Source organism: Nematolebias whitei, chromosome 9 (genome assembly GCF_014905685.2).
Source record: "Nematolebias whitei isolate Nwh7 chromosome 9, NemWhi1, whole genome shotgun sequence".
In the NCBI taxonomy this organism is placed as follows: Eukaryota; Metazoa; Chordata; class Actinopteri; order Cyprinodontiformes; family Rivulidae; genus Nematolebias; species Nematolebias whitei.
This window is the reverse complement of record NC_056506.1, coordinates 26,990,838-27,001,683: the sequence shown is the minus strand read 5'-3', so window position 1 is coordinate 27,001,683 and position 10,846 is coordinate 26,990,838. Positions and strand designations below refer to the sequence as shown.

Genomic DNA, 10,846 nt, shown 5'->3' with positions numbered 1-10,846 from the left:
AAAAAAATGTTGTTTTTAAATTGGTATTTACAAGTTTTCTATTATAATACACCAACAAATTCATCCAATATTTTTTGTTCATTTAAGAGCTACAAATAAATCAAAATTACAAAAGTTTTGAGAAGTACAAAACCTTCAAGGGCTTTCCAACATAGCAAAGATAGAGCTGACGTTAGTACTTTTGGTTGTAACACCCCCCCCCCCCCCCCCCCCAAAAAGAAAAAGAAACAAAGAGCTCATTTTCTAAAAACAAACCAATATAAAATATCATTCCACTGTCATACACTTGTTTTTGGATCCAGTTAAAGACGGCTCACTGAATTTCAATTCGGTAGAAAAACCTTTTATTTTGTTTTACAGATCTTTGAACAGAACGTAAACCGCCAGCCGACACGTGTCGGTGTCGTCATGGCGACAGACCAGGAACATGAAACGCTCTTCACCCCGATGAGCTGAAAACCTGCCCGCGCGTTTTCCTTCATCTTCATCATCATCAGATGGCTTGAATTAACACAGTTCACCGTTTCAGGCTCAAGAGTCAAAGTCTAAATCTTTCAATCTGCTTCATGTGTAGCTATGACTGTTTAATATTTTATAAAACCATTTCACATACATCATATGTGAAACGCTGTCATTACATTTATATATGAACACATCTAACGTATGCTTATTCGGTGGCGTCTGCTTCTAGCGTTTGAGCACGTGGGCCTGAGTGCAGCCGGTCGTCTTGTGCGTTTGTGTGAACGTGAAGCAGCAACCGCCTGACAACAGAAAAGCTGCGCACGTTCACAGCAACTCCGCTTTTTCTTTCAGTCGAGCTGGGAGGAAAGAACGTGATCAGGTGGTTTTTATCTGCAGGAGCGAAGAAAAAGCAGCGCGGCTTTGTCCGGTAGTTTCGTCGTGTGCCCCTTCGACGCAAACTGTTGTCAGATTTGATTTCCACCTCAGCAACCGGCGACACGTCACGCTGGGAACAAAAGCACGGCGCTCTGCGAGTTCACCAGACACAGAGCAGCACATCAGCACTTAAACTGGTCCCAGTTTTAGACCAGGACTGGAGCTGGTTCCAGTTTGGTTTTCCAAAGCCATCGTTACGTCGCTGAAAGCCTCTTTTAATAAATAATTGATCCTTTGGTTTCATTCTAAAGTTGTAATTTATTTTTGATGTCACAGTTTGACCTCAGCAGCTGGTGTTTGATTTCTGACCAGTCTCTGTAACAACTCGCGATCACAGTTCATGCTCAGTGATCCAGGTACAAAACCAGCAAAGTTCAGTCAGGTCCTCTGGACGGTTTCTTTCTGTTGAAATGTTTCGTCTTTATCCAAAGGACTTCATCAGCCCGAGGAGCCACAACAAACTCAGTCTTATAAATAGCACCTTCACATCAAACTGGTCAACCAGTATGATGGTGCTCAGATTGTTTCTGGAGTCTTGAGCACCACCAAACTGGTTGATCCACCATGTGAAGGTATAAGACCCGAGTTTGTTGTGGCTCCTCGGGCTGATGAAGTCCTTTGGATGAAAGACGAAACGTTTCAACAGAAAGAAACCGTCTAGAGGACCTGACTGAACTTTGCTGGAGTAACTTGTGATGTTTCAGCAGCTCCATAAACACCAGCTGGTATGAAGAGCTGAAAATGTTGAGAACTGGTGCCTCCAACAGACGTTATGACGTCAGCTGACAGCAGTGGTCGAGGTGGTGCCCTGACCTGCTTCACCTCAACGACTGGTGAAGATGAAAAACACAAACTGCACCAAGATTAACTTGTTTTTCACACTGAAGCTACATTTTGTCCTAAATGATGCAGAGAAACAGATTATGAGCCTCCATGAGCCCCTCCAGCTCCAGAGGAAAGTGTTTGTGTTGTTTATCTCTGGCGCAGCAACAACTTGTTGTTTTGTTTGTCAGTGTGAAGCAGGGCTCTTCAACTGGAGGGCCGGGGGCCAAATCAGGCCCACAGGTGAGCTCAGTTCGGCCCACCAATGGGTTCATTTGTAACTAAAACTAGATTTTAAACCATAAAACAAACTTACTAAATGACAATAACTGCTGCATGTCAGCCCCTGAGCTCTTGGCTTCCAGTAAGTGTGGCCCCTGAGCCACAGCTCTGGTGTAAGTGAAAGAGCTGCTACAAAGCTGACTGTGGCTTGGCTTCAGCCCTGGAACCCCTGTGATGGGAGAAAGCCTTAAATCTCTCACTGGTTGGGACTGCTGGTAACTACTTGGTGAACAGTTTTCATGAGGGAGTCACTTTGTCTCGAAACATTCAGAGGTTCTTAATTTCTCCTGGAGCCCCAGAGGCTCACGGTCTTGTCACTTGATCGTTGAACATGTTTTAAAATTTTGCGCGACGCTTTCGTTCTTAAATAATTAAGAGTGACGCAGGCATCTTATACCCGTTTTTATTTGGTTTCTGTATTTTTACAACTCTAATAGAAAACATCTGAGGCTAAAAGCTGAAGGTTCAGGTCTGAAAACACAAGTGAGTGAGACTGCAACTGAACGTTGGCCCACACCCTGACATGTAGAGTCTAACAGTCGCAGCCCAGTGAATACCGGGTTTAAAGTCAACTCTGGTGCAGATTATCTTCCATCTAAACATTTTGTTTTGAGCACCTCGATGAACTTGTTTAAAACAGTCACAATGGATCAAATTTATTGGATAAAAATAGAGCTGACAAAACTAAATCACCTCGTCTTCTAAGCTGTAAATCTGTTTTTGGCTTTGAAGAGAGCAGACAAGTGTAAATAGATTCAATGAACAAGTTTGAATATTTGTTTTAAAAGAAAACAACCCTGTGCACCCCTCTGTTCCCTCCCATCCCACATGTAATAAAAATCCAACAGAGATTAGTAACATGTCCACAGGACACCAAACGCTGACATGTGCAATATGCACACACCAACTAAGAACAAAAATCTTTACAAATCCAACGCAGCGACTGAGGAAAGGACAGCAAGGGGAATCCTGGAGTTTTGGTTTGCTTCTGATGGTGCTGGAAACACGTTTTGAAATGTCCATGCAGACCCGTTGTGTGTCTGCTGCGCGTGGCTGTGTTGTGTGAATAAAGTGTGGTCCGGCGTTTACGTGAGGAAGCGAGCGTTCCAGCTGGCTGCGACAGCGGGCCATGGAATCGGACAGGACGACAGCAGTGAGGCGGACAGGCAGCGACAGTCGTTTGGCTATGTACACATTCGCAGTCGGTCCATTGCTCCCCCACACAAGTGTCATTTCCTCAGGTCGAGTACACAAACCTGCAAAGAGGAAGCCACACACAGTCACATGGAAACTTACCTATACCATAATTATATCACATCTTCCTGCTTGTACTCTGGACCCAACACTGGGTTGTAAGTACATTTGCAGAACTGCTTTAATGGTATGACAGTGAGAAACTGGAAACTCAAACACAGAAACAAATATTCTGATAATTTTATCTTTCTCTCCGAAGCCCTTTTCCCTTGAACCTAAATTCACAGTAACACCTGCTGCCTTGCTTTGACTTCAACTCTGGTTTTCATTTTGCTTTCTGTAGCATTTTATGTTGAAAACACAACTAAAATTTACAAAAGGTGCACATGAACTCTTCAATTGAGTATCTGCGTACACTGGAACAACACAATCAAGTACTTCTGCGCAGTACTTCCGCTTACTTTTGTATGAAAGCACATGCTCCACTTTGACTGTCCGTAAATGCCAATTCTGAGCAGACTGCTGATGAAACAAGTTACAAATAAAAAGACTACAGTTCAGTTGTGAAGCTTTGAAAGGCCCAAACTTTATGACCAGTCAGGCTCACAGTTCTGTACATCACTGCTGCTCATCAAGTACCAACACTACAGAAGAAACTTTGATCAATACGATTAAAGTTCATCAGTTGGACAGGCAGCGCCCCCCAGTGGCCGTGTGTCTCGTGCTCACATACAGTAAATCACCAGATAAGCATCATGGGTGATTTGTTTTATTATTTTGATCATGTGTCAAAATTACAGTACAATAAACTATTATTGTACAGCATGGTAACTAGCATCCTGTATAGGTATGGTCATCATAAGTTGGGCCGCTGTGGCTGAGTGGTTAGAGCAGTCGTCCTCCAATACGAGAGTTGGGGGTTCGATTTAGGGCTGCAACAACGAATCGATAAAATCGATAAAAATCGATGATTAAAAGCGTTGGCAACAAATTTCGTTATCGATTCGTTGTGTCGCGCGATTATGCGTCTTTTACGGCGCTGCGGAGCCATTTTGTTTTGTTCACCTGCAGTTCATTGTCAATGCTGACTGACTGAATAAAGTTTGAAAAAAAAAAAAAACTGCAGCGCGAGTTGAACAGAGCGAGGGGGGAGGAGGAAGCAGAGCAGAGTGTTTTCAAAGGAAATTAAGTAAATTTTACAAATGACCGACGCAGCGAAAACTGTTCGACCCAAGTCCTCCAAAGAGTGGGAGAACTTCACAAAGATAAAAACTGAGAAACATGCAGCTTTGAAAATCACCGACACGACACGAGAGAACCACGGAGATAAAACGTAAACATGTCGGAGTCACGAGCTGCAGCTGATACATGTCTCACTCCCAACTCATGTGTTGCAGGTGAGTCTCTACAATTTAACACATTCTTCTGTTTCAAGAGAGAAAACGTAACTTCAGTCTGTTTGGTAGATGAAGCTGTTTGTTTGTTTGTTTATCTGATTAATGGCGGTGATACAGAACATGTGTTACTTTTTATTTAATTTAATTGGTACAAGCAGTGTTTAAATGTGATTTATAAATAAATCTAACACAAAGATAATAATTTAATGAGTAAGCTTCAACTTTTAATTTGTTGGCAAAGTCTGAAGACACTGCAGATATGGCAGGATGAATTGCATTTAAACAGGAATTAAAGTAATTTATTACATCTACTCAAATGTGTGGAATTAAGTAATTTATATGTGTGTGTGTGTTTAATTGCTCTTTTAGCTACTTTTGCCTGAACCTAACGCTGTAAGTGAAACAAGGCATTTCTTGAGTTGCTGTAAATTATGCTAGAATACATATTTACTGTCTCATTCCAGAAAACAACAACAAACAATGACATCCTTCATGATGGACAGACATCATGGACACCACAGCAGCAGCTGTCTTCACTGAAACATCCTGAACATGATCGTCAATGACATGAGGCCTCTGTCGATGGTTGAAGACGAAAGCTTCGCTACAATAATCCACACTATTAATCCAGGTTACAATAATCCACACTTTTAATCCAGGTTACACTCTTCCCTCAAGGACACATTTTACAAAGTAGCTACATATTGTGCAGGTATAAAGATACATTTGTATATATTTGTGTGTACATTTATTTTTTTAAGCTATTTGACTAACTTTTATTTTTTTATTATTCAATCTTTTACTAACAGAATAGTAAAATGGCAACCTGTTTTTTGTGTGAATTGCTATGTCAGTCAAATGTTCAATTTTGGAATAAAGGGGTGGAAATTAAAAGTTTTTTTTTTTTTTTTGCCGATTCATCGATTAATCGAAAAATTAATCGCCCGATGAATCGATAATTGAAATAATCGTTAGTTGCAGCCTTAGTTCGATTCCACCAGCAGTTACATGCTGAAGTGTCCCTGGGCAAGACCCAGAACCCCTCATTGCCTCCGATGTGTTTCATCGGTGTATGACTGTGATAAAGCTGATTAGTCTTGGTATAGATCTCGTAGAGTGCTGTATGAATGGATACATGAGGACACAGATTGTAAAGATCTTTGAGTGTCTTGATCAGACAGAAAAGCTCTATACAAGTGCAGCCCATTTACCATGAAGTGACTGGAACTTTTACATAAATGCAAAATAGTGTGCCACAGTTTATATTTATTCTAGAAGTAAAATGTTTCTACTGTGTCATTAATCCAACAAGCAATATTTTATCAATGTTTTTTTCCAGATTAACTGCAGCGTGCCACTAAGTGAGCGCAAGTTGGAGGAGAGGAGTAAAATCATCATGTTGTTGTTCAGTTTGAAACCTTAACGCGATCATTTAATTCATTGTGTTGGAGTTTGAATTGTTGTCATTTACAGGTCAACACTATAGAACATGGCACCTAAACTAGCTAAAAACTCAATCTAAAACCAAAAAGTGAAAATTTTCTTAAAAACAGTTTATTGCCTGATGAACTCCAGTCTCTAGAAAGATCATATATGTATCTGGAGAAACTGGAGTACAGTTGGGCTGGATCTGCAACAAATATTCACAGGACGGCACGAGGGCGGCTAAGTTGATGGTGGCACTCTATAGCAGAACTTTATCTATGGATCAGTGGAGAAGCGTGCCCATCCCAAACCTCACACATACACCTCACACTTGTACACACACACAGGAAAAAAAAAGGCAGCTGCTGTAAATACTAATTGTTGTTTAAAAAAAAAGTTAAACATAAAACCTAATTATGTTGTTGATCACACCTCAAGGCCAGAAACTTGGAGTAAACTGTGTTTACATAAAAGGGTTTGAAAAGAGGACATGGCATTTATTAGCATTTGATTTTATTGATATCTGTATTTATTGTTTTTTATCTTTGCATTTCTTGTTCGGTGATCTTGAGCATTTTGAAAGGTGCCTTCAAATAAAATGTATTATTATTATTATGACATGTTGTCATTACAATCCATATCCACCTTATTTCAGGGGGCTCCACTGTATAAATGATGATGGTACTACTTCCTGTCAGACAGGATGTAGCAGTGAGCATTGGTTACCATGGTAGTGGAGCAGAGACCACTGTTTATTTGAAAGTAAATTACATTCAGTTCAGCAGATAAAACACTGCTTTTGTTTTATTCATATTTATTTAACAACCATAAAGTTTACTAAAGCCCCTTATCCACAGGTCTGGTTCTTGTTGTAGCCTGTTGTGTCCGGTTCTAGTGGGACCTCTATTTTTGTGTCTCACCTTTGCCTATAGTTCCCGTTTAGTGGGCGGATTGTTCACCTCTAGTGGGCGGATTGTTCACCTCTAGTGGGCGGATTGTTCACCTCTAGTGGGCGGATTATTAATATCAACGCACCTTACCAGCTGGTGGCGGTAGTGCTACATTAAGCTCTTTTCTAAGCACCACTAACATGTATTAGAAGAAGAAGAGCCGGAAAACAAATTAATTTTTGTTTTTAACAAAGAACCAAAACCTACAACAAGAACTTTATATTTGTTTATGCATATATTTATTAATCTATTTTAATATTTATATATATATGTCTTCAGCCAGAGACTTCTTCAGATCCCTTGTAAGACAGATGCTACAAGAGATCCTTCCTGCCCACAGCATCAGCATCTAGAACAACTCTTGAATGAAACCAGGATGATGAGTTACATTTAATTTCCCTCTGGGATTAAGAGTCTTTTTGTAATTTGATTTGTATATATGTATGCATGTATATATATATATATATATATGTGTATATATATATATTACGTACATTACATAATAACCTACATTTGATATTTAACTCAGAGCTTACGCTTACCACGCAGCTGTTTAAATTAAGCTGTCGCAAATTATCTTCATGATTGAAGTGCTGTTAAGCAATATTAAGTTAGTGCTCGTTTGTACCACAGTGAAAGTCGTGGAGAGAATTTTTGACCTTGGGCGAAAAAGATGCAGAAGCTGCTGGATCCACAGGATAGACATCATGGCCGAGGTGTTTGACATGCAATGACTGAAAACCTCCTGAATGAGGATGATTGTAAACGTAGATTACACAAGTCCTACACCTTTTTAACTCCACTGCAATGTTCATTTACAACACATGGACATTCTGTATTATGGTTACGTTTTTCAGTACTCATTACAGATAAAACCAAAAAAAATACATAAATAAAAATACTGGACTTTATTTTTAACTGAAGATGTATCACTTCTCATCCGAGGCTCTTTCTCAATTTAATGAAACGAGGAGTGTGATTCAAATTATAAAGCTGTGTTGTGCCATAAGCTTGTATTATGGAGACTGACGCATGCAGATCAATCTCCAGCAAGCTTACAGAACACCACAGCTTTATAACTTTAATCCCATATTCCTTTTTTCATTGAATTGTGAGTGCTCCTCGGATGATTAGCGAAACGTATTCAGTTTTAAAAAAAAGTACTGTGGTTTTGTTTTTATATTTTTTGGGGGAGATTTGCCGTGTCAAGGATAACTGAGAATCTTCACTTGCATTGTTACAGGTAAAAAACAATTACTTCACTTATCTACACTATTGACGTAAAAAAACACTAAGCACTTCACTTTGATGATCAGATGGAAGCTCAAGACTTGAAAATTTTTTTTTTATTAGAAATAAAAGACATTAAAAAAATTTATACACTACTTACATATGAAAACTTTACACGATACATGTCTGGCTATTTGTGGTCTTACCTTGCAGGATCTACATTTCTATATATCAACTAAGTTCTACAATGAATATTTTTAAACATGTCTGTTTGCCATGGAACTGGCAATGGATTCCAGCACCCCAAGGAGTGCCTGATTGAAAGCAGCACTCTGTTCAGCCTCCTGCCTTCGCTGTGCTACTTCCTCTCTGCAAACATCTGCTTCCTCTCTCCTCAAGGCCATCTCCTCCCTCCTAATTGCCTTCTCCTGCTTCCTCGTTACTGCAGCTTGGCGTTGCCTCTCCGCAGCTTCTTCTTGCCTTGCATTTTTGGCATCCTCACAAATAAAATGGAAGTGTTCCTCTCTCTGCTTCCGGTTCATCTCTTCTTGTTCAGTATGTGCAGAAACAAAGCTCTCTGCTGCACTTGTTGATCTGCGCTTTCTATGGCCTAGGAATAACACACAAGAAAATGGCTGTTAGATGATGAAGTACAGGTAGAGTTTTTAAATAAATTATTTACATTAAAGTTCCTGCTAATTTCAAAAGGTGTTTGTTCACAAGATCAGAAATGATTCTGTTCATAAAGCAGTCTAGTACTTTAATGATTGTAAGCAGGTGGGCATAAATAAACTACATGTAGTCATTTACAACGGTTTGTGCTAATTTAGAAAAAGAACAGAGCATCGTTAATCTGAACAAAAATCACTACACCCTGTATAATTTCAATAATAAACTTCATAAATGAAAGTTTAAGTAATAAATGAATAATGAAATTTAACATTTATACATTACAACTGAATAAACAAGTAGTTTGAATACATGCAAGATGTTTTACAACAAAAACAAAACAACATTCATATCAACATGATCAATGTGATGTTAAACACGATTGTTGCTTCTTACCTAGTAACGGGTGCTGTTTGGTGCCGCTCTGCTGCGTGTTGCCCGGTGGCGTGGATGTGCCCGGTGGCATGGATGTACTCGGTGGCATGGATGTACTCGGAGCTGGTGTGGTCGGGAAGGGTCAGAAGCGGGGAGGATTGGACAGTCAAAAGCAGAATCTGGCGAACCTTCATGTTCAGTGGGACTTTCTGCATCAAAATAAGAGTGGAAAAACAGCAACAGAGTACAGTTAGCAATGATGCTAACTAATGACGACGTAACCGCGTCAGCCTCGTTTGTTCAGAGTACTTTCAGAAAACGCAAAGAAACGGTTGCATGAGGGAAAGGAAATATGCTTAAAGTAAATAAAATACACTCACCATCAGCTATTAGTTTTTTAAGCTTTCCTCTTTGCTTTGGTGTGCGATGGAAGCCGTGCACCGCCATCTGCGCAGACACCTCTTGAAAAATCTTTTTATTTCGTTTCGTTCCATCTAGCTCGCGCTGCACTTGTTCATCGGCCAGCAAACAGAGAAATGCCTGAACTTCAGCATTCGACCACGGTTGTGCCATGATTATTTGTTTTACCTTATAAAATATTCCAAAATAAGCTCCTCCGATTTCTTGTTGTCTGTTATGCGGGTGAAAAAGAAAATGGTGGATTGTGATTTCCGGTGGAAGACTGAATCTCCGCCCTCCACCAATGAATACGCCCCCTGACCAATCAGTGACCTACAGTGCGCTGATGTCACAACTAGACCCTAAAAGAACCAGACCTGGGACCTCAGTGATTTAGGTCCCAAAAATGGGGTGGGTTCCACCGTTAAAGGCATTGTTGATAAATCCTGCAATCGGCCACAACTAGTTACATAGGAGTACCAAAAAGACCCGTGGATAAGGGGCTTAAAATAGCCGTGCTGAGTTCAGGTACCTGTTGTGTTCACGGCTGCAGAACAACCAGACCAAACTAAACCAGTGCTACAACAACAGAGTTTTGAACACGGACACAAAACAAAGAGTGTTCCTGTGAAAAGAGGTTCAGTTTCCATCTCCCACCTACAGATGAGGAGTTAAGAAGAACGTGGCTGAAAAATGTGAACTTGAAGAGACCACCCAAAACTCTCTCTGTTCATTTCACTTTGTTGACAAACGGCCGACGGAGGAAAACCTGCATCCTACTTTGTGTCTGGACAATAAACCACCGGAGAAGAGACGCTGGATCCTCAGAAGGATTGAAAACAGTGACGACAATATCAGGTATGATTTCAAGTGTATGAAGGAAACAGCAGCATTAAAGTATGTGTTCATCTTCAGTTTTATGATTTTATCAGTAATTAACCCAAGCTCAGTGATGGAGGACTTTAAGGCTTTATCTGGTCTCTGTGTCTGATTTAAGGTTAATAAGATTGTGTCTGACATATTTTAACAAAACACGACTGACTTTATTACTGTGTAGATACTGATACACCTCAATGAAGTAGCTAAATATGCTAGTATAAGTAGCTAAATAGTATAAGTAGCTAAATATGCTAATATAAGTAGCTAAATATGCTAGTATAATATGCTAGCACAAGTAGCTAAATATGCTAGCACAAGTAGCTAAAT

General features: G+C 40.0%; 1 protein-coding gene across 2 annotated transcripts in view; it reads right to left on the bottom strand.

Annotated features, from left to right (window-relative positions):
- Positions 1-2,087: 2,087 nt before the first annotated feature.
- Positions 2,088-10,846, bottom strand: part of tbl1xr1b (tbl1x receptor 1b) — a 39,561-nt gene continuing 30,802 nt past the window's right edge. For both annotated transcript variants that reach the window (XM_037682161.1, XM_037682160.1), the window contains exon 16: positions 2,088-3,257. In XM_037682161.1, coding sequence (XP_037538089.1) covers positions 3,231-3,257 — 27 coding nt within the window. In that variant the 3' untranslated portion in view covers positions 2,088-3,230. The remainder of the gene's footprint in view (positions 3,258-10,846) is intronic.